The sequence below is a fragment of the Rhamphochromis longiceps genome, linkage group LG11, assembly GCF_057381845.1.
Source record: "Rhamphochromis longiceps isolate RC_006_pf linkage group LG11, R_longiceps_female_GT1.1, whole genome shotgun sequence".
Classification (NCBI taxonomy): domain Eukaryota; kingdom Metazoa; phylum Chordata; class Actinopteri; order Cichliformes; family Cichlidae; genus Rhamphochromis; species Rhamphochromis longiceps.
In genome coordinates, this window is record NC_140567.1 from 23,752,804 (window position 1) to 23,775,660 (window position 22,857).

At 41.9% G+C, this 22,857-nt stretch overlaps 2 protein-coding genes across 3 annotated transcripts; both read left to right on the forward strand.

Moving 5' to 3' along the window:
- setdb1b (SET domain bifurcated histone lysine methyltransferase 1b) lies at positions 1–13,221 on the forward strand. Of its 2 annotated transcripts, none has more exons than XM_085423063.1 (25): positions 1–158; positions 1,733–1,936; positions 2,052–2,215; positions 2,309–2,352; positions 2,914–3,040; positions 3,124–3,291; positions 3,384–3,585; positions 3,670–3,743; positions 3,847–4,037; positions 4,848–4,977; positions 5,064–5,250; positions 6,600–6,713; positions 6,813–7,116; positions 7,215–7,476; positions 8,432–8,522; positions 8,630–8,746; positions 8,887–9,056; positions 9,141–9,365; positions 9,454–9,624; positions 10,662–10,792; positions 10,963–10,982; positions 11,115–11,233; positions 11,408–11,658; positions 11,758–11,846; positions 12,850–13,221. In XM_085423063.1, exons 1-25 carry the CDS (start codon positions 142–144, stop codon positions 12,965–12,967), a joined length of 3,690 nt encoding a protein of 1,229 aa, XP_085279189.1. In that variant the 5' UTR covers positions 1–141; the 3' UTR covers positions 12,968–13,221. The 2 variants fall into 2 exon arrangements, with proteins under 2 accessions (XP_085279189.1, XP_085279190.1); XM_085423064.1 differs by lacking the exon at positions 1–158 and adding an exon at positions 384–408.
- A 64-nt stretch (positions 13,222–13,285) lies between these two features.
- Positions 13,286–22,854, forward strand: LOC146659164 (meiotic recombination protein REC8 homolog). Its single transcript, XM_085423065.1, is given in 17 exon segments — positions 13,286–13,560; positions 15,910–15,978; positions 16,054–16,237; positions 16,239–16,348; positions 16,438–16,558; positions 16,657–16,732; positions 17,727–17,794; positions 17,867–17,945; positions 18,037–18,160; positions 18,243–18,420; positions 19,760–19,961; positions 20,336–20,487; positions 20,609–20,654; positions 21,558–21,636; positions 21,729–21,818; positions 21,916–22,025; positions 22,310–22,854. Coding segments are annotated over 17 exon segments (1,848 nt in total). The 5' UTR covers positions 13,286–13,504; the 3' UTR covers positions 22,414–22,854.
- Positions 22,855–22,857: the final 3 nt, after the last annotated feature.

Consider the following 22,857-nt stretch of genomic DNA (forward strand, 5'->3'; position numbering starts at 1 on the left):
CCGTTTGGGCGGGTTTGACCCGAACGTATCAAGCGAGCTAACACCGCCTACCTCGGTTTCCCTGACAAACAAAGCATGCACTCCCCATTGTAGCTAGCCGGTAGCATTGGCTAGTTAGCCAAATATTTGCGAGCCAAGAGGATGGAAACCGTTGAAGGGTGAGTCCTGTTTCTGAGAGAAATTTTACACGTAGGCGCAGGCGTTTCTTTGACTGCAGCTTCACGGCACGCAAGTTTGTTGGTTTTTCCAATCGCAGGCTTCACTTATTCAGCAGATGAGACATTTTCTATGCTAGGCTAACGAGCTAGCCTGCGCTCCCGTGTGTCCTGCTCTTGTGTGGCTTCTCTCAGCTCCTCTGCAACTGAATAAAACGCAAATGCAGTTTTGACGGTCAGCAGCAAGGCTAGGGTAAAACTGGAAATAATTGAAATCATTTAAGTGGATTTTTAATTCAGTGCATCTCCCTGCATGCTATCCAGTAGCAGCTTAGTGTATTCACTTATGCAGCTGCTGTATAATCATTTAAACTGGCGATTAAGCATTTAACTTTAAAATAATTACATGTGCTATTACTACAAACTGCTTCTTTCTTTGCTGCTTTTATCCGAACAGTAGGTTCTAATTTGAAGTAGCATATAAACAAAGCCAGCCGTGACATGTTATAGTCGCATTTTCAACTCATGTGAGCATGCCCAGCATCAACTGCACCGTCAAATCAGTTTTAAAATTTGCTTCTCGCTGATGTTTTTAATTGTTCTGTCTTCGCCACAGAGGAACATGTAGGCTTCTGTATGCTAAGGTGAAGCGAATGCTGCAAACATGCACTGCACAAGCATGCACACCAGCTCATATCTGCAGAAAACAGCATTTATGTTACCTGGAGTTATGAGCTTTGGCTGTGATTTCAGCTCCATTAGCTTATAGCTTACATGTGTATCCTTATCAGACACTTCCTCACAATCCAACAAACTTTCCTGGTCAGTCTGAATTGGAGCCAACACTTTACAGTAGGCAAAGTTTCTCTCAGAAGGATCTCAGGTTTCCAGGTGTCTCTTTAACTTCCTCGGTACCGTGTTGACTGTTGGAGTAGTTCCTCTTGACAGTTTGTGTGTATGTGGTTTTCTCCACACAAGAGGATGATCAGTTTCACCTCCTCACAGTGTTATTCTCTTCTGTATCAAGTTTAAGGTGTCAGTCAGGGCCTTTGGTGTGTAGTAACACAGTGAATTTAAATTTCATTCATGACTTTCTGTGCAGTTACAGTATTACTGTTTGGTTGACACAAATTTCCCAGGCACAGCTGGACTCGCCTCAAAGAGCACCTGAGTGCTGATAGAGACGGAGGATCAGAGATGCACTGGTGGTTACTGTTTGTGTGTGTGTTGATGTGATAAATGTGGTACTTTATAGGCGTGATCATGAAAAACAGCACATTACAAACTCAGTAATGTAATAGTTACATATGGAAACTCAATTTTTGTTGCACAAGTAAATGATTAACTACACATAAGCGAATTTCCTCAGTATTTGTTATGTGTCATGTGTCTGAAAGAAAAAAAGCAACATATCAGCTGAAATATCAGAATATTCTAGTTTTTATCACCAAATATCAATGTCAGTCTTGAAAAATCCTACGTTGTGTGCGAGAGAACGTTAACGGGCAAATGTAAAGGAATCTTTGGAAGAAGGAGTAATAAATACACACCGACATGTTTCTGTGCTCCTTTCTCAGAATGGAGGTGGACGGCTGGGACTCCAGTCTGGAGGAAGAGTTGGGTGTTTCTTTGGACGAGCTGAAGAAATGGATTGAAGAAGCTGTGGAGAAGAGCGAGATTGTGCAGAAGAAAAAGACTCAGTTGTCAGAACTGAAGGAATGGGTGGAGCAGAAAGAGGAGGAGGAGGCTCGGACAGAGAAGCTTCTCTGTGATGCCAACCAGTGAGCGGGAATTAAGATATTTCTTTTATTTTCATCAAACGCTGTGTCTTTATTGGTCTACAAACGAACTCTTCTACACTTTCCGCTCACTTCTTTCCTCCCTCCTCTTCCTCAGGTCTGTACTGGAGTGTGAGAAACTGGTGAAGGCAACTTACCGAAAGAACGGCCTCGTCTACCGAGAGAGCAGCTCGGAGGACGAGGGAGGCGGAGCCATGTTGTCCTCTGAAGTCATCGAGATAGACGATGACGACGACGATGACGTTATTGCTGTTGGCTGTTGTAAGTCGGGCTGTTTAGTTATGAATATGCATGTATGTAATGGAGTGATTATGCCTAATAATTATTTGTTTTTCTTCCATCCTTCATTTTCAGTGGTTCCGCCGAAGAAGCCTCTAACTCCAGTCAAAGATCCAGTGGTGAGAGCATTGCTGTATTGATCTGTTATATCTGTCTGTTTGAGGAGAGTTGATCGGTTGAATTATTTTCATTTTGCTGATTGATAGCTCTTAGCTGGTTCAGTTTTTCCTGACATCTAACAAATGGATTGGTGGACGTGACCAATAAAGCCTCTGAGAAAAGCAAAACACTGTCTCTCTTGCTGGATTTAATCCAGATTAACCGAAACAATTTCCTTTATAGCTTGTCACTAATTTTTTATTTTATAACTAGAAAAAGAGCTTCTAGGACAGCCTGTCTGATCTGTTATTAGGCAAGAGGTAGAGTACACCTCGGACAGGACCAGAGATTTTCCTGCATGTGAACAACTTTGGGAAAAGAAAATCACCTGGACAGTGGTTAAAAAAAAATATAGTTCCACATATTAAGTGGAGTTTTAGCCAGACTTAAAATACATTTTTGTTTATCAAACTGACAAGAAAAAAACTTTTCCTTCAATAGACATTACCAGTCGTGCTCACACGCACCATCCCCCAAAGCCCCATTTTAAGCTAAAGTGTCTTTTTTATTTCTAATGCCAGGTAAAGGAAACTTCCACAGTGCTGCAGAAAACCTCCCAGCAGGTGCAGAAATTGGTCCAAATGGTCAGCAAGCCACCACTCAGTGCGGCATTGCTCCGTTCCCCAGTACCGCCCTCAACTCAGTCAGGTAAACACACTGAAGTGCTGCTGCGTTCTTCAGGCTTTTGTTGAAATACTGATTCTAATGTGTTTTGCTCTTCTGCCCTTTAGGTAGCCACAGCTCACCACCTGCCGTGTTTATATCTCAAGCATCTCAGTCTGCAGGCCAACCAAACCCCAAAATGCCAGAAGATGAGCTCAGAATCTGGATGAGCATTCTGGGAAAGAAGCGCACCAAGACGTGGCACAAAGGCACCCTCGTTGCTATCAACCCAGTTGGTGTGTTATCATTTTCCTTTTCTGCCAGGTTCTTACTCCATGGGCTGTGTCTGCTTTGTCTTTAATGCTCCACACCCTCTGTCTGTCTTCAGGAAATGGTACATTCAAGTATAAAGTCAAGTTTGATAAAGGCAAGAGTCTGCTGTCTGGAAATCATGTGGCTTTTGACTATAACCCCACCCTGGAGAGTCTGTACGTTGGTGCTCGTGTAGTCGCCAAGTATAAGGATGGAAACCTGGTGTGGCTCTATGCTGGAATAGTAGCAGAGATGCCCAACAACAAGAACCGCATGAGGTGGGTTAGATGGTCAAAAATCTGAAGAGCTGTGGGGTGCTGATTGCCTGGGTTTCTTTATAAAGGCCTTTGCACATGTTTCAGGTTTCTGATCTTCTTTGATGATGGGTATGCTTCATATGTGACGCTGCCTGAGCTCTACCCAGTTTGCCGACCATGTAAGAGCCCTTCTCTCAAATTTTTTTGTTTATCTAAAAGAGAAAATAAGTAGCACTTACTGGAATATTTGATTTTTAAGAGTTTTTGTTCTGGTTTTTACAGTAAGGCATACTTGGGAGGACATAGAGGATGCATCATGTCGAGATTTTATCGAGGAATACATAACTGCATATCCCAGCAGGCCAATGGTTCTCCTAAAGGTTGGCCAGATAATCAAGACAGAGTGGGAGGGAACGTGGTGGAAGAGCAAAGTGGAGGAGGTGGATGGCAGCTTGGTGAAGATCCTCTTCTTGGTATGTTTGCACTATAAATAGCACTGATTTAGTCAATGATCAATCAATCTTTATTCCTGACTCGTAGTCAATGGAAACAATAAGTCACACAGCACAGAAACTAGATAAAAAAACAAATGCATCCAAATTCTCTCACATCTCACTTGCAATGACCCATCTCTGCATTAAAAAAATCTATATACTTTACTACCCTACTTAATTTACCTAAGAGGATGTTTGCTTGTGCATAGTGCAAAGTCGCCTGTAAATCATACTTGCCAGAGCAATATAGGCTGGCACAGGCCTAATTCTATGATAGCGGAGAGTTTTCTCCAAAGAGCCATTTATGAGCAATATTTGGCCAAAACAAATCTGCATGGACTTGCAAAATGTAATGATATATAAGATAAGATCAGATTAATAAAAGGGATAAATGGTTAAATCCCCCATTTAATTACTCTGCAGTGAAATATTTGAGTTTGAATTCTTCTAATTAAAACTTTGCTACTAGATAAAATGCATCAGCCTAAAACGCACACTACTTTCAATTTAATTTTGACTAAAGTTCAGCTTAGTCCGTGAGGCAGTCGGCTTCTTTTTTCTTCAGCTGCATACGGCATTCAACCTTTCAACATGTAAACGATGATAAAAATGACATTTGCTAATAATTACAAATTAATTATTGCCATTATTGTGAATAGAGGTGTATCATGGCACGCCTCCTTATGGATTTACAAATGAAAACTACACCGTTTGAGTTCTTGATTAAAAAGTCACCAGACACCTTAGCAGCTGGGAGGCTAAACTGTCTGTGTTGCCCGCTGTTGACAGGATGATAAGAGGAGTGAGTGGATCTACAGAGGCTCCACCAGGCTGGAGCCGATGTTCAATCTGAAGATGACCACAGCCAACACCCAGGAGAAGAAGCTAGCTGGCCAGCAGAGGACAAGACCTAACATGGGTAAAAACCCAAGCGTTCACCACTCACTTGCGATTTTCTGTTTGTGCTTCTTTCTAATTTGACTTGTTCCGTTTTTCTGTCTGCAGGGGCGTTGAGGAGCAAAGGCCCAGTAGTTCAGTACACCAGTGACGGGCATGTTGGAGCGTCTCCGGTCAAAGCGCCGCAGCCCTCGACCAGCCAGAGTTCACCAACAGCACAGCTTCAGCAGCGCCCACAGCCGCTGCAACCTCAACAAAGCCCTCAGCCCGCGCTTCCTCCACAGCCTCTGCCACAGTGAGTGATGCTTATAAACATGTCGGCTTTATTCGGCTCAAAAAAAGTAAAAGTTGAGGGAAATTTAGAGTTGGAGCTTCATGCCAGTTTGAATTAAAACAAGAATCTTGTAAAGTAAGTAAAACGTATAATAAGAAGCCGAGAAACTCTTAATTCATGTGAGATAACAATTCCATTTTATTAGATTTATAATATTTTACAAAGCGTTTTATTTGCTGATTGCAATGTTGCAGATTTTAATGAGGTTTTTATTTCACCAACATGATGTGACATGTTTCTAAATGAAAAGAAATGTGTGGGTGGGATTGTTACATGGTGTGACTCGCTTCCTTAGTCAGCATGGGATTAGATTTATGTATTTGTACTTGAGCTCAAAAGAGAACACAAATCTTTTTAGATTAACAGGATTATCAGCAGGTGGGCGAGGTGGTACTGTCACATCATGTCAACAAGGTTTGTGGTTTGAGCCTCCTGATTGGTCGGTGTCTTTCTGTGTGGGTTTCCTCCCAGAGATAGGGTGGAAAGAAAAACTAGAAAACAGATATAATGAACCCAAGAGAGTCCAAGATACCACCATTTAAATGACTACCATAATATAAGGATAGTAGTTATTGTTATTATTATTATTATTTTACATTATTTGAATCATTTCCTACAAAAAATAATGACCCTAATTTTATTCTCCATGGGCCAAATTTACTAAAGGGGGTAAAATGGCAAACACAATCCCCAAATTGCGCTTGTAGGTGTGGTTAGTTTTACAGATAATTTATAAAAGTTGTGCTTTTTTTGTAATTAAATTTCTCGTAAATCTGCCCTCACATCTCCATACCAAACATCATAGAGCAATCGCTGTCTGGTCAGCTATGTTCGAATACGTGTTGGGACATCATGAGTCTGGAGTTTTAAAGTGAAAGATAAAGGTTTAAAAGTTTGCAGCAAATAAATTGACCTAAAGAACAGCTGAAGGACTGATGAGCATATGCAAACTCCCAAGAATTGCTTCTCCTCCTAAAATATTGATCAGATTTTATTAAAACTTGTTAGTAAAACACATTGAATGCCTAATGAATTTTCACCTATCCAGGTCACTTTAATCGTTTTACAGCCAGTAACCTGTGAACTGTGATGGCTTAACCTAGATGGGCTAGCTGCTTATTAAGGGATGATGTTTAAAGGTTCAGATGAGTTACACAGCTCTGCCCGTGTAACTCATCTGAACCTTTAAACATCATCCCTTAAGAAGCAGCTAATATTAAGAATCAAAGTATAGAAATGCAGAGGGGTTGGATTGTTTTTTCCTTTAACTGACTATTTGTGCATTTTTCCCCCTGTTCACTGACTTGAAGGAATAAACATCAGATGGCCCGAAAGAGTACTTCTCCATTTGTTCCTGGGGTGGGCGGCACACATGCCTCTAAAGTCACGCAGTCTCTTACATCCACTAACAGCAACCTCTCAGGGTGAGTTCACCTTGTGTTCATTAAACTAGCCATGTTTTTCAGCACAGAAAGCATTAACTTCACTCTCTGTCTTTTCCCTGTTTGCCTGTCAATCCACAGCGGAAGAGCGCTGAATGCCCCAAACCCTGTGGCGCCCACGTTCACACAAACGTATCAGAGACAAATGACCCCGCTGACTACAGTCCCTGCTGCTATTCCCCACGCAGTGGCCCAGGTCCCACACCAGCCGGCGTATCGCGCCCCGACCGACCGCATCTTCTATCTGGCGCACACATGTCAGCCTGCCTGTCTGAAGCGCGTCCGGCCCGCAACAACAAGCATGCACAGAGGGAAGAACCCGCTCCTCACACCTTTGCTGTATGACTTCAGACGCATGACGGGACGGCGCAAAGTCAACCGCAAGGTGATAAGGAACATCAACATGATTGACGACTTTCAAATGTATTTCTTTTTTTTTTGTCTTTATAGGTAACCCTTACCTTTTGCATGTCCACTCCTCAGATGTCTTTCCACGTCATCTACAAGGCTCCGTGTGGACTTTGCTTGCGTAACATGGCCGAGATCCAGCAGTACCTCTTCCAGACGAACTGTGACTTTATATTCTTAGAGATGTTTTGCCTGGACCCCTACGTGCTCGTCGATCGTCCCTTCCAGCCACAAAGGCCCTTTTATTACATTCCAGACATCACGGCAGGAAAGGAGGATATTCCACTTTCCTGTGTCAATGAGATTGATAACAGCTCTGCTCCTGAAGTAACTTACAGTAAGAACAACACTGAAATCATAATAAAGGGACAGAGACTGTTTTTCTGTTGAGGGTGGGATTTTGGGTTTAAGGACAAATCTTTGTTTTAAATGGCAACTAACAGAGCATTTTCAGTGGTCTTGGAAAGTAGTAGGTGTACATATGAGATGATGACATATGAGCCAAGACACAACACCAACAAAGTCATTTTTTAACTTGGTTATAACATCAATTTTCATTCATTATGACACCCTACATTCTCATTACAGTATACTGTTAACAGGGTTACTGAAAATCTAAGTCGAGTAAAGCACAAGTTTTCACAGAATGCATAGTGTCGTATGAAAACTTAAGTATGCACTTACTGCTCCCATAGGAGGTAAGAGCAAAAAGGCTATCACTGTTCTGATGCAGATGATCCCAAGTACAGGAACAAATCTGCAACAGAATGGCTGAAAAAGAAAAACAACAAGCAGTGATGCTGTGTCGCAGTGAAATACAGGCAAACCTCAAAGAACTGAAGCAATACTGGAAACATGAGTGGGCCAAAATTCTTCCACATAGATGTCAGGGACTGATGACGTCATAGAAAAACAAGAAGCAACAAGTTATTGCTGATAAAGGTGGTTCTAGTCGCTATTGATTCATCTGTTGTGTTAAGTTTTTCACAAAAAAGTGAACCACGATGTGAAATACACTACAGGTTAACAAAAAATGAATAAATTATGCATAATATGTGGATAAAAACCCTTTAGGAAAACTTTATGATTTCTTGTGATATTATATGATGTGATGTTCACTTTTTCGACTGTGATTTTCTTTTGAAGTCAATAACTCAGCAGCTCATACTAAGACTTAATGTGAAGAGTACTGTTAATGTGAAAATTCATTTTTAAAAATGACTCCGACACCACATTAATGCAAAGTTACTTTGTAATGACAGGCTAATAGATCATGTTGTCCTCTCTTTAAGGTAAAGAGCGTATTCCTGAAGATGGCGTGTTTATCAACACCAGTGCAGACTTCCTTGTCGGCTGCGATTGCACCGACGGCTGTCAGGACAAGTTAGTGAAGCAGCTTTTTCTTTCTTTCTCTGTTTCATATTTTTCCCACTTCTAGAGCTCTGAGGATGTGTCTTTGAGTTTTAATACCTGTTATCACATAATTACAGATCCAAATGCTCCTGCCACCAGCTGACCCTTCAGGCTACAGGTTGTACACCGGGGGGACAGATCAACCCAAACGCAGGATATTCGTACAAACGATTGGAGGAGTGCCTGCCCACAGGGTGAGACACTGAACAACAATACTGAACCCTCATTCCCCTTAGTACCTCACGAGACCATAATTACTGTTGAGTTTATCTGGCCGTCTTTCTTCAGAGGCACTTATCTCTTCTTTCTTCTTGTTACCCGTTCTCTCTCTCAGGATCTATGAGTGTAATAAAAGATGCAAATGTAACGCTCAGATGTGCACCAACCGGCTGGTGCAGCACGGCCTGCAGGTCCGTCTCCAACTCTTCAAGACCCAGAACAAAGGCTGGGGAATCAGATGTCTGGATGATGTAGCTAAAGGCTCATTTGTGTGCATTTATGCTGGTGAGGCAGCATACTTTAAATTCAGGTGATGACTTTATTGCAAGAGGACTTAATTATTTGCCTTTTTTCCTGCCGCTTCACCAGGTAAAATCCTGACAGATGACTTTGCTGACAAAGAAGGTCTTGAGATGGGTGATGAGTATTTTGCTAACCTGGACCACATAGAGAGTGTGGAGAACTTTAAGGAGGGCTATGAGAGCGAGGCTCACTGTTCAGACAGCGAGGGAAGCGGCGTGGACGTATCCAGGATAAAAATCCAGCCCTCTGCTTTAGTGTCAGCTAACCCTGTGGGGCGACCAGCTAAGAAGAGTAAGTCTAAATCCAAACACGAGAGATCAAAGCGGTGTTGAGCTTCTTATTCTCCATATAATTTCTCACATTTCTTTTTTTCTTACAGCCCAAAGCTCGAGCTCGTCAGGCGACAGCAATGAGGATGAGGACAAAGAGTCTAAGAGTGAAGATGAAAGCGACAGTTCAGATGACACGTTTGTGAAGGACAGCTACTACAGCTCCAGCTCGGTGTGGAGGAGTTACACCACACGTGGGCAGGTCAAAGGCAACAAGGAAGGTGAGCCAGCTGCATCTTTGTAGTGTAACGGGTTTCACACAAAGGACAGTTCACATTAGATAGATGAGGAGTTTGTGTATGTGTGCTTCGTTATGAAGATTTGTCAGTGACTTAATGCTTTTTATGTTTTGGGTCTTTTTTTTTTTTTTTCTTAGAGATGGAGTAATCAACAATGTTTTCTTATGTTATTCTTATAATGCATACACTATACTGGCAAAAGTATTCACTCTTCTGCCGCACACATGAGCTTGAGGGACGTCCAATACCTAATCTATAGGATTTAATATTTTAATGTTGGAAGTGAGGCCTTTTCGGCCTCACTTCCTGCAGTGTTTCCTCATTAATTCTGTCAGAAAGATTTCTGTGTTGTATTCCCATGGATATGACGTAAGGCTTTAATGCGGCTGCTCGGGCCATGGAAACCCGTCCATAAAGCTCTCTACGAACTGTTCTTGAGCGAACCTGAAGGCCACATGAAGTTTGGAGGTCTGTAGTGACTGACTATGGAGAAAGTTGCGGACCTCTGCGGACTAAGAATTTCAGCATTCGCTGACCCCGCTCTGTGTTGCTGTCATTCCCAATCACTTCCGCTTTGCTATAAATCCACTAACAAGCGACTGTGGAATATTTAGTTGTGAGAAAATTTCATGAGCGGACTTGTAAAGGTATCATCTTATCACAGTACCACGCTGGAATTCAGTGAGCTCAGGAGAGCGACCCACAAATATTCCGAGAAGCAGTCTGCATGCCTAGGTGTTTGATTTTACACATCTGTGGTCATGAAAGTGATTGGCGCACCTTACTTCAAAGATTTGGATGACTGTTTGAATACTTTTGGCATTATAGTGTATGTGAGTGTAGTTTTGGTTAAGTGGGAAGTGTCCCACACAGTGGGAGTTAGGGACGACCTTTGTACGGATTGTATGAAACACATTTAAGCTTTTCGGCCTCACTTCCTGCAGTGTTTCCTCATTAATTCTGTCAGAAAGATTTCTGTGTTGTATTTTTACACTTGTCTCTCTCCTCCTCTGCCTCAGGGAGTCAAGATAGTAAAGATGGAATGAGCATCTCAGCCAGAGGAACAGATGATGACAAGCCACCATCTATGCCAGAGGAGACGGGAAAAAGCAAAGTGGCTTCCTGGCTAACGAGCCAGGGGCTTAAAAAGGTTATTAAAGACAACGTAATGTTGGAAATATACAGAATACACAGAAATAAAGCTGTAGTCCTACTTTCATCTTAGTACAGGAAAAGGCTGAATGGTAAAAGGTGGCTCTTTTTCTTCATGAACATGTTGCGTGATTATTAATAACCCTTCCTTTTCTATTTTCTTCGTAGGAACCTGGAGATAACAAGAGGTTTGTTTGGATTTCACACTAACATGCTTACACTGGTGTTTAGACCGTGTTTGCTTCCACACGTTTGTGCTTGAGCTCATTTTGCTGGAAAGCATTTCTGTTGAGATGACTTTCATTTTTTATCTCTTGCAGTCCAGTGAAGCCTGAAGTGGTGAAGAAGCAGGATGTGATGACTTTGTCTGACAGTGACGATGTTCAGACCATCAGCTCAGGATCCGATGACAACAAGGACAAAGAGAAAGCAACGCCAGGTAAAGAGTCGGTTGTCGGTTTCATTGTTTTAACTGGTCTTAACGCATTATCAGATGTAGCACTCTGATCTGTACAATGACAGTAAAGATTTATCTTAGCTTGAATTGCTTTTGTTTGTCATCACACTTATCGTAACTTTCCACTGGTTTTCTCTTTTCTTACATCTGGATCAGGTGTGACTAAAAAGCAGGTGGCTGTGAAATCTACTCGTGGCATCGCCCTGAAAAACAGCCACGGGATGATGGTAAAAACAGGCGTGCCTGGAGGTGGAGGGCCGGGAGGAGGTAAAGGAGGACAGCAGGGGCAGACGGGAGGAGGCGGAGACAACACTCCCACTAAAAACACCCGCCAGTTCTTTGATGGGGAAGAGTCCTGTTACATCATTGATGCCAAGTTGGAAGGAAACCTCGGACGTTATCTCAACGTATGAATCTGCTGCTGTGTGATCGTTTTATGTTACTTGAGCGCCGCTCTGATTACTTTCCTCTGACGTCGTCACCTCTGCTCTCTGTTTGTGTTACAGCACAGCTGCAGTCCGAACCTTTTCGTCCAGAATGTGTTTGTAGACACGCATGACTTGAGGTTTCCCTGGGTTGCCTTCTTTGCCAGCAAGTGAGTTTCGAAACAGAGGAAAAGATTATCCAAGATTTTCTGTACTTGAACATGCCTGCAAAACAGTAGAATTCTTGTCTTTATCCTTACAAATAAACTGACAGGAAGGTGTGTTTAAAGTTGAGTAAAGTTCAACATATGTGCCGTTTTATTTTAGGGGATTTCTCTCTTACAGGGCGAGAGGCCATCATCCATAACTATCTTGATGAGTTTTTTTTATTAATTATATTATTTAATCATGTCTAACACTGAGACTGCACTACTCTGAATGTTTGCTTTCTGTTAAACAGGCTGGAGTTTTGAGTGGAAAAACAGATGCTGTGTTGTTTTCTGTGTGAATGCAACCTTAGGGTGGCGCTGCTGTGTCATTGTTAGGCCTGCCATCGGATCATACAGGAATAGTTTTACAGTTGCGGAAAGGTGTTCCTATCAGCAATGGACTGGATTTATGCCACCTGCCTAAACAGCACTTGTGGCTCAGTGTGTGCAGGGAAAGAGAGAGGCATTAGACTGGGAACTCTGTAACAAGCAGTCGACCACTCTCACTATTAGTTTCAAGGCTAGAACGTACAATGAAGACTCATCTGGCCACTTCACCTTGCTCCCCTTTGCCCTTTGTAAGGTAAAAGGGCAGGTTGCTCTGCCCTTTTGCCCTTCAAAACAGCTTTAATTCTTCATGACAACGAGATGCTGGAGACATTCCTCAGAGATTCTGGTCCATATTGACATGATAGCATCACACAGTTTCTCTAATAGATCAATATCTGATGACTCAGAAGATCAGCAGTTTCTGAAACACTCAAACCAACACAGCTGGCAACAAGAACCGTGCCATGCTCAGTCTGAACATCAGCATGTTGTCTCAACTGTATCTACAAGCCTAAATGAATTGAGTTGCTGCCATGTGATTGGCTGATTAGACATTTGCGTTAATGAATATGTACCTAACAACATCTTAACGTTTTGTTCTTGCACTGACATCACCGTTTGTGTCGTCGTGCAGGAGGATCCGGGCCGGCACAGAGCTGACCTGGGACTATAACTACGAGGTGGGCAGCGTGGAGGGTAAGGTCCTGCTCTGCTGCTGCGGCTCCACCGAGTGCCGAGGAAGACTGCTGTGATCCACAGGGACCTCCATTACCTGTAGTTAAACTAAGGAACCCTCTCAACAATGTACCCCGAGTTTTTATTTGTTCTTTTTTTGGAGGGGTTTGAGTTGTGTTTTGTTTTGTTTTTTAATTCAAATTTTACATTTTATTACTACTGCCTTGATTTTATTGTTCCTCTACATCTCAATAAAATGTCCTCTCTGTGAAACTAACCAAAGGTCCTGAATTGAAACAAACCCTTCACAATAAAATAACTGTATTATGACCTTTTGTTCGTTTTTAATAATGTATTGATATTTTATTTAATCGAGCTTTAACATTTGTGTGCCTATTTCTCTTTAAATGTTACTTCAAGCGCTCAGAGTGACCAGCAAATCATACAAGTGTTGTCATTTCTCACAGCAGCACTGACCAACCACCTGTCTCAGAAGAATAAACAAACAACATTCATATCTCACAGTGGAGAGAATCAGCTCTGATGTAGATCGGAAGCTGTGATCTATCGGATTTTATCCGCTAATTAACTGATTTATCAAAAAATTTGCTGAAATGTTTTACTATCCCACAGTTTTAAAGCGTCACACAGGATGCTTTTCTACCATCTGGTGAGTAAAAACCTGGTTAAAATCGACACATAGATGTACTCCACAGTGCTTGCAGTAGGCTAATTAGGCCGTTTCATGTCAGCTAACATTATTGATAAGATGTTTTAAAAATCATTACGTTTAATAGGAAAATGGGTATTTTAGACTAGTTTCTAATCATAAATATACTTAAATCTGGGGGGAAAATGTTGCTAATGTGCACAAACCCCTGAAGTAAACATTCAGACTCGCTGATGGTTACGTTTTATGTTCCAGTCTTCCTTTACCCAGAGAAAACAGGGTGTTTAAGTACATTTTAAGTGGTTAAACATATTAATATTTTAGTCTATAAAAGCCTAACAGAAGCATGTTTCTGTCGACCCGTTAAAGTAATTAAATGTATGTACTTCCTCACAAGGAAAATAACCGGTGCACTGTGTGTTAGTTTTGGGGGGAGTTTATCAATTTTACATACATTTTACCATGCATGTAAAACTCACATTCTGCCTCTGAGTCCATATGTATATTTAAATGTGTTAAAAAAAAAAAAAAAGATCGCACGGTGCAGGTGCAGCTGAGGTTAAGCAAACATAAACATCAAGTTTAAAGTATTTGAAGCCTTGTTTATGAAAGACGCTAGCTTTGAAGATTGAGAGATCAAAGGCTACATACATCGTAAAATGAGGGCATTCCCATCTTTGTATTTATTCAAGGTATTTTCAGACATTTTTAAAACCGTGAAAAAAATATTATATGATAATCAAAGTCATTTCGATCAGTTTTTAGCTGAAAAGCAAATGAAACTGCATCTATTAAAGGGTAAAAAACTGGTAAATTGTTAATGTGTCAATCATTTTTCATACACAAATGTGTACTTTTTAAAAAAAAAAAGTACACATTTGTACATTTGTCCTAAGTACACTTAAGAATTCACTGACCTGTGCGGTGTAAAATGAAAATAAAAACAACAATGGAGTGATTTGCAAATTTTAAAACCCCCATATTTTACTCTCTGTAGAACATAGAAAACACATGAGATGTTTCGACTGAGACATTTTTAATCATGTGAAATATTAGCTCAGTTTGAATTTTTGTTAGCAACATATCTGGAAGATGCTGGACTGGAGGGGGAGACAGGTGGAGGAACATTTTGCAACTCACTTAATTGGCAGCGGAGCAGAGTAACGTAACTGAGCATTAAAACAGCATCTTAAATAGACAGATTCATCAATCTGGAAAAAAATGCATCTGCAAAATTGTGGAACAATTTCAGAGTAACATTTTGATGCATGACCATTAATCAACAGCCATGAGTATCATTCACAGAGAGTTGGAGAATGGCTGCAATCACAGAATTATAAGATGTTCGTAAGGTTTGAAGAAGTCCCTTGGATGAGTGATGAAACATTTCTCCCACTGAAAACATTACGTCCAGATGAATAGAATCAACTTTCTGGGATTTCAGAGTAATGTTTTTCAATGAAAATTGCAAAGTCTTTGAATAATTCATCATCTACAGTATATAAAATTTAAAAGATTCAGAGAATCTGGAGAAATCTCTGTGCACAAGGCGGGAACGGGCTGGAAATTAAAACTGGATGCTTGTGATCTTCTGGCCATCAGGCGGTGCTACATGAAAAACATGTGAGTCTGCCAAAAACAAATCACTGCAGGGCTCAGAAACATTTAAGTTCAACACAGTTCAGTGTGCCAGCCACAAATTATTAAAAAACATCTATGGAGCATCCTCTGGACTGAAGAGGAGAGGGACCATTCATATCAGTGCTCAGTTGAAAAGTCTGCATGTCTGATGGGAATGCTGCCATATGGCGTATGTTGCTACCTATGGAGCAACATACGCTCCCATCCAGATGAGGCTTTTTTTTCTGGGAAATCCTTGTATATTTCAGCAAGACAATGATAATGATGAGCCAGATACTGCATCTATTCCAGCAGGATGACTTCATAGTAGAAGAGTTCAGGTGCTGGACTGGCCTCCCTGCAGACCAGACCTTTCACTGACTGAAAATATTTTGAATATTTTCAAACAAGAAATGTGACAAAAGCGAAAATGCCCAAATGCAACAATGACTATCAAAGGGTGTCAAAACTATGAGAATCTATTGGTATTTTTAGCTGATACTTGCTAAGTTTTACTCTAAAAATGGAGCACAACAGCGAGTGGACGGGGAGGTGAATCACGTGTTAATGGTACCATAAACTTTTCCCAACCACAGACTGTCTTTGGTTCTTTTCTGTCACAGTTTAAAAGATTATACATTATTTACTCGTTCTTTAGCTTTTAATCTTGATTTCCATTTTCAGTAAAATAAAACATGAGTCATCATTAATCCCCTGTGCCCATTTCAGGCTGGCAGCTACGAAAGGCATCAAGGTTCCCCGCCGGGATTTCCTGAAAATCAACGTTAGAAGCACCTGGTAAGAAGTAATTTGAGTCACTTTCTCACATTTTTAGCTTGCTTGCATATTAAAATGAAGTTAATGCTCATCCAGCGACGACATCATAAACTACGTGCTGGAGCGGGTCGCACCACCTTGTCCAGGTCTGCCCCGACCCCGATTCTCCCTCTACCTGTCCTCCCAACTTCAGTATGGTGTCGTTGTGGTCTACCACCGGCAGTGTGCTATTCTTCTGGGTAAGGAGGTATTTACACACTGAAGGAAGGAGAGACATAATTGATCCTGATGTTGATTCATTTGTTGTCCTTTCAGAGGAACTTCAGTCCATTGTGGGACAGCTGGTCAAACAGAGAACCTCACAGAAAATTGATATGGATGACCACAGCAGGTGAGAAATTATGCTCAGCATATTTACCTTCATGTTCAATCTCAAAGTAACAGCTGTTTCCTGGCACTGAGCTTCCCGTTGTTTTCCAGACCATCTCTGGTCCTGCCAGATGTCCTGACTCTGCTGGAGGAGACAGACGGAGCTCCTGACCCTTTATTTGGAGTGATGCAGCTGCAGGATGCCATGCCCAGCCCCAGTACACTAATACAGGTCGCAACTAAATAGTAGCAGTTAATAAGTGAAAGTTGAGCTGCAAATCATCTTATTAGTTCATAAACTAAGAGTTCTCTGGCTGTATTGATTCTTAGATGAGTTGGGAGTATCTGAGAGAAGCTTCTCCTGAGCATCCTGAACTGATCAGTCCAGCTGCTGCACTGGAAAACGGTAGGATGTGTTAAAGTCGCCGAATTGAAAAAGTGTACTAGTTTTCTTTCCTTTTTATGTGTCAAGTCATACTAAAAAATGACCTTAGCAGGTCTTAAAATCATTTAAATACAGCCTCAAATGAACGACACGTGTCACATTTCATCTTGTCATAATTAATTTAACAAAAAGCCTAAATGTAGAAACATTGAGCGCAAAGGTAAGTACACGACATGATTCAGCAGCTTGTTGAACCACGTTTAGCAGCAACAGCTTGAAGAAATCACTTTCCCTGTTGTGGAGGAATTTTGGCCAACTCCTCTTTACGAAGTAGTTCATGAAGGTTTGTGGGGATTTATTTGTGCGCAGCTCTCTCAAGGTCCCTTACTTACTTACTTACTTACTTACTTACTTACATACCTAAAACCCCTCCTAGGTATAGGCTGTTGCCAAGGGTTGGTCTTTCTTAAGGACCATTTCTGTCAGATTGAGTTCTGTATACAGATACACCAAAATAAGGAGCAGAAAGCTTTTTTTAATCACTATTGCATCTTATTTCATCTTTGGCACGAATATTGTTAATCAAATCAAGTTTATTTAGCAGCGCCTACTTATCTTCTTAATTCCTATAGAAGCAGGAACCTTTTGCACTTTAAGCAGATACACCTGCACTAGTTGTACAAATAATATCTGCTCACATGGCTTATTTTTCTGTAGAAATGTGTTCAGGGATGTGCAGCATGCGCACGTCCCTGCATGAGCTCACACTGCAAATCCAGCCAGACATGAGGAGCAGAAAGAAAACGACAGGTCAAAGCAGAGCGGAGCAGAGTGCCTTCAAACACTTAATTTGCAGAAAGTGATGCCTCAGAGTCAGGAAGGGTTGTGCAGCTAAATTTCACTCAGCAGAGGAGAGCACTTCAATTTAAACATGATTAGTCATAGCTTCTGCTGGCCTCTGTGGAGTTGATGCTGACTTTTATATTAATGTGTATTCACGACTCTGTTTTCGCAGGTATAACCGTGTCTCCAGAGGCCATCACTCTGAGAGAGGCGGAGCCTGTTGGTATCCCCGTTACAGAGGTAGGGGAGTAAAAAGGAAACAGATCTTCAGTGTAATATCTCTGCTCATCATCTGCCTTATTTCACTGCTAGTTTGAGGGTGCAGAGCTGGTTGATGACCATCCAGATACTATTGACTTCCTGCTGGCACAAACAGATCACTTTCCAGAAGGTGTGTAGCAAAAAGCTTCTGTGATTTTGCATTTTCAAGAAAAGAAAAACGTAGAATGGGACATAACATACTCTATAATCTTTTCTAACAGGAGATTTGGAGATACCGGGAGAAAAGGTGGCAGCAGGGGAACAAGAAAAAGAGGTGGAACGGGAGGAACGAGAGGGCGACCTGGAGAAACACGGAGCAAAGGAGCTCACAGGATCCACTCTAGAGTAACTTAGAGACACTTATGTAAACAGAAAATACCATGACAGACAAACAGTGATCCACTTAGTGTGTTTTTACATGTGTCAGGTTGCAGCCCACTACTCTTTCCAGTGAGGAGGCTATTTTGTTGCCTCAGGAAGAGCCAGGCCTGCCCGCAGAGAAGCCCCCCTCAGACCAGCTCACTCCCGTCTCTGTGCCCGGCCTGCCTGCTCCGCCCTCTGCAGCAAAGGAACGTGAAAGGCGTCTAAGAAGTCTGGAGTTGGAGGTGCTGGCTTTTGTGGGTTTTACTTAAATGACAGAAATATTTAATGTATTTAACAAAAACAGAAAGAGCTATAAACGGTTTTGCCCTAACAGACGAACATTAAGTATCTTTACCCCTCCCACGCACACCAATCTGTAGACCCTGTGATGCTCTCATTACTGCCAGTACTATTTAAGAAGGTCAAACATGTAAGATTATATGTGCAGCTAGCAATGATAATAAATAATGAATCAAGTTTGTCCAGATTGACATGATAGCATCACTCGGTTGCTGCAGATTTGATGGCTGCACATCCACAATGTGAATCTCCTGTTTCACCACATCCCAACGGTGCTCTGTTTGACTGAGATGTAAACCCATTGTCATGTTAAAAAAAAAGGTGATTTCAGCTTTGTTATCTTGCTGGAAGCAGGATGGGCACACAGTGGTTGTAAAGTAATGGACATAGCAGCAATACTGACGTAGGCTGCGGTGTTTAGACGATGCTCAGGCTCTGAGGGGCCCAAAGCGTGCAAAAAAATATCTTCCACATTAAATCACTACTTTTCTGACCATCCCACTTTAAACCCTACGGATGGTTTTGTGGCAAAAACACCTAAATCTCTCTCTTCTTCCTCTTTCTGATGTTGAGATTGAACTTCAGCACGTCTTTTTGTTCATTATCTGTACCTACTTACCCAAACATGCTGAAATAGCTCAGTTGGGAGAGCTTTAGACTGAAGATCCCAGGTTTCAGCAGTGGAGTGCTGTCTTTAGGCAGTCCCAACCTGGAATCATAAATGCTTCCAATTCTAAATATGCAAAGTTGCTTCCATTTGATTAGATGTTTGTGTTAAAAAGAAGTTAAATGGCTGTACTTAATAAAGTGGCTTGCGTATGATACTTTGCTGAGACTGTATAGAGTCCATAGTCACCAGCTGAAATCTTTGGAATCAGTTATTCAGAGATTACAGTTCTAGTTTTAAAGGGAAAGTTACTGTTTTGCTTTGTTTAGGTCTTGAATAGGTATAGAAATGTCTTAAAACTGAGTGTGAAGCTTCCCTGAGAGCTTTCCATTCTGGTGGAAGATTAACACCAACTGGAGGAATATTTTGTAGGCTTGCTACCCCCACCCCCTTTTGAAAAATCTCCCTAACCCTCTTTTACTAAGTCATAACATAAAAACAAGACATTAGTCAAAGTCAAGTCAAAGTCAACTTTATTTGTCAATTCTGCCACATGTACAGGACATACAGAGAATAGAAATTTCGTTACTCTCAAACCCTAGATGAAATAGCAAATTAGCTACAACTTACAAATCTCTGGTCCCCTTTAGTCAATCTATTTCCCTCGCCCCCAGGATGTGGCTTCACCAGAGAAGAAGAAGAGGAAGAGGAGAAGGAGGCAGCTGATCTTCTTTGACCCGGTGACGCAGCTCTCCCAGGACGATGTGCAGCGACAGATCGACGACCCTTTGACCGAGACGAGGCGACCACTCCTCGCCCCGCTTTCCTTTCAAAGGATCCTTCCTGCTGCTGATCTCTTCAACAAGCCCTGCACCTGTCAGTATCACAGCTGCTAAAAATAGAGCGAAGCATCCTCTCGTCACCCCAGAAACATCTGTTTAAATCTCACCCCCCTTTATACCTTACTCATTAGATGGAAATCAGGTAGAGCTGTGCACTGTTGGTTTTCTAGTATGGCCATGGACTATGCTGCGAGCTCCTTTCTTTTCTAATTACAGGCTTCTAATAATCTAACTGCTAATATTTTTAATGCTGGCTCCTCTAAATTGTTGCAGTAAAAGCTTCACGTGGAACCTTGAATTCTATTTATTCCCCTCACTTCTTATATTCAGCGGCCGCTGCAGCTCTATTAATGGTGTGACTCAAGTAACCTTTTCAAAAATAAACCACGAAGCTATTTTCCCCTGCAGTCTTGCCTGAAGAGGTTCAGTTTCTATGGAGACAGAGTGCAACCGTCACACCCCTCTCGGGCTCGGACCTGCAAGTTGGGGAGCGAGGCCCCGAATCCACTGATTCTGAAAGGGAGAGAGAGCGTGAGATGCTCGAGGTTCCCGAAAGAGAGGTGTGGAAAAGCGTTTTGTTACGTGGGCAGCGATTGGCAGGGATGTCTGCAAAGGCTTTTAATGCAGGAGATGGAAAAACACTCACAGTTGTTAACTCATTACTTGTGTCTTTGCGTGAAGCAGGTCCTCAGAGAAATGGCAGAATCAGAGATGCTTGATATTTCAGGTAAGATTATCAAAGATTATCACCGGTATACAAAGATGGATGTAGATTCCAGTTCTAAAACCTAAAGCTAGTGATGAAGTCATGACCAGCAGGGGGCGACACCATAAGTTGCACTATCCTGATATCTTAGTAAACACTTTCCTGAAGGGTTTAAGATCTCAAGCACCAATTACCTTGCATGCTGCTACTGTGTGCAGTGTCGTGAATTTTAAATCACTCACCCAACCCACTCGCTAATCACACATGAGTTCAACACACCACAAATCACAAACATTCAGTTACACTCAGTTTTATTTAAAGCACCAGTTCACAACAACTGTCTCACAAGGTGCTTTATACTGTAAGCTACCCAACTTTGTTAAACAAATAAACAAGAAACACCCACAATAATCAAATGACCCGCTATGAGCAAGCACTTGGCAACAGTGGGAAGGAAAAACTCCCTTTTAACAGGAAGAAACCTCCTGCAGAACCAGGCTCCAAGCCATCCGCCACGGTTAGTAATTAGCAAGGGGCTGAGGCTTCAACATGACCTGAATAACTACTGAGTGTCATAAAAATAGTTACGTCCATCTTTGTATACAGTCTTTGAATTAAAGGTAGAAATTCACAATTTTAGGTTTAAATTAGCAGGTTTGTGTGTGTGTGTGTGTGTGTGTGTGTGTGTGTGTGTGTGTGTGTGTGTGTGTGTGTGTGTGTGTGTGTGTGTGTGTTTTAGCTTAACTGGATGTAACATTTTGTCCTCAGTGTGTTAGCATTGCAGATTTATTTGGCACAAGCTAAAACCTTCTGTGCATTCACATGGGGTGAGCCTGAGGTCAGAGGTCAGGTCAGGCGTGTAACACTAATGGCTTTTAAAATACGATAAGATGCATTCATTTTAAAATGCATGTATACATCCAGCCCAGGGTGCACTGCCACTGGAGGGCAGTGACCAGAGAGAGGTGTCTCGAGAGATCTCCCCCTTATATCTATCCGAAGGGTAAGTAAATATCAAAGAAGATCTCTGTGTGTGTTGATGTGCAGGTGTGTGTGTGTGAGCGATCACACTCATGTGCACCCATCATTTGGCAGGTCCACTCTCTCCAGGTCTATTTCTACACTGAGGGACATCCCAGAGGTGTCGGACGAGTTGCCTGGGAGAGTAGCCGCGGAGTCACCTCGGTAATAACCAGCAGAAAAACAGAGACGACTCTCTCTTTAGTGTCTCCCGATGTTTGAGTTCGATTTGGAGACAGGAATGTGGTTTGTTTGTTGCCAGGTTGCTGCCAGAATTGGCCGAAGGTGAAGTAGAGCCTCTGCTTTTTCAGTCCCTCTTGCCGCCCGAGGTCAACCGCAAAACTGTCAGCAATGTTTTTCAGCGGCTTCTGGGTAAGCAGGCACTTTCACTTATCATCGAACTGTCATGTCACTCATGTTAAAATTGTATTAATGGTACAGCGCCAAGGCTGTGGCGGTCCCTGGCCCGTGACCTTCAGTTTATAAAGGTTGAAATAACAAACAGTGTCACTAGTGGAAGCTTTAGGAATGAACTGATGAACAAACATACTGGTGACTTGTGTACATTCATGGAAAAGTAATTTGCTTTAAAAACATGAGATCTTTTCTGTGCTTCAGTGACCGTTTATGTGTGTGTGTGTTGTGTTGGTGGGTAGTATCTTTATCTGCCAGGAAGCTGCGTGTGGAGCAGGATGAGCCTTATGGTGACATCTTCATATTTCGTGGCTCCAACTATGAAGAAATACAGCTGCCTTTGTAACATGGAAGCAGCGAAGCAGCGCTGAGCCTCCTGATCGGACTCGTCCCATCTTAAAGCCAGACTGGAAACTTCGTGTTCAACAGCATCATAAATACAAAGCGGTGTTTTGTGAGAGATCATTTCACGAGAAGGGTTTAAAAAGCATTTTATCGAGCTTTTAATGCGATTAAGTGTTGTTTTTATAATTGTTCCTTAGTGCTACCAGGTTTATGAGATTTCTGATAAATATTTTAACAATTTTTATTGTTTTATCTGCAATCAAACAGAAGTGTTGTCGTTGTTGTTCTGTGCACTCAGTTGAACTGTGCTGTGTTCTGTTGAACTGCAAAATAAATGAGTTTTTGTGACCTCTGTGAGTTATTTCTGTGACGAAAGTGGGCGCCGCATGCACGCAACAAAGTATATGTAGCGTGCGGAGGAGGACGGGTGTGGAAAATCATACCG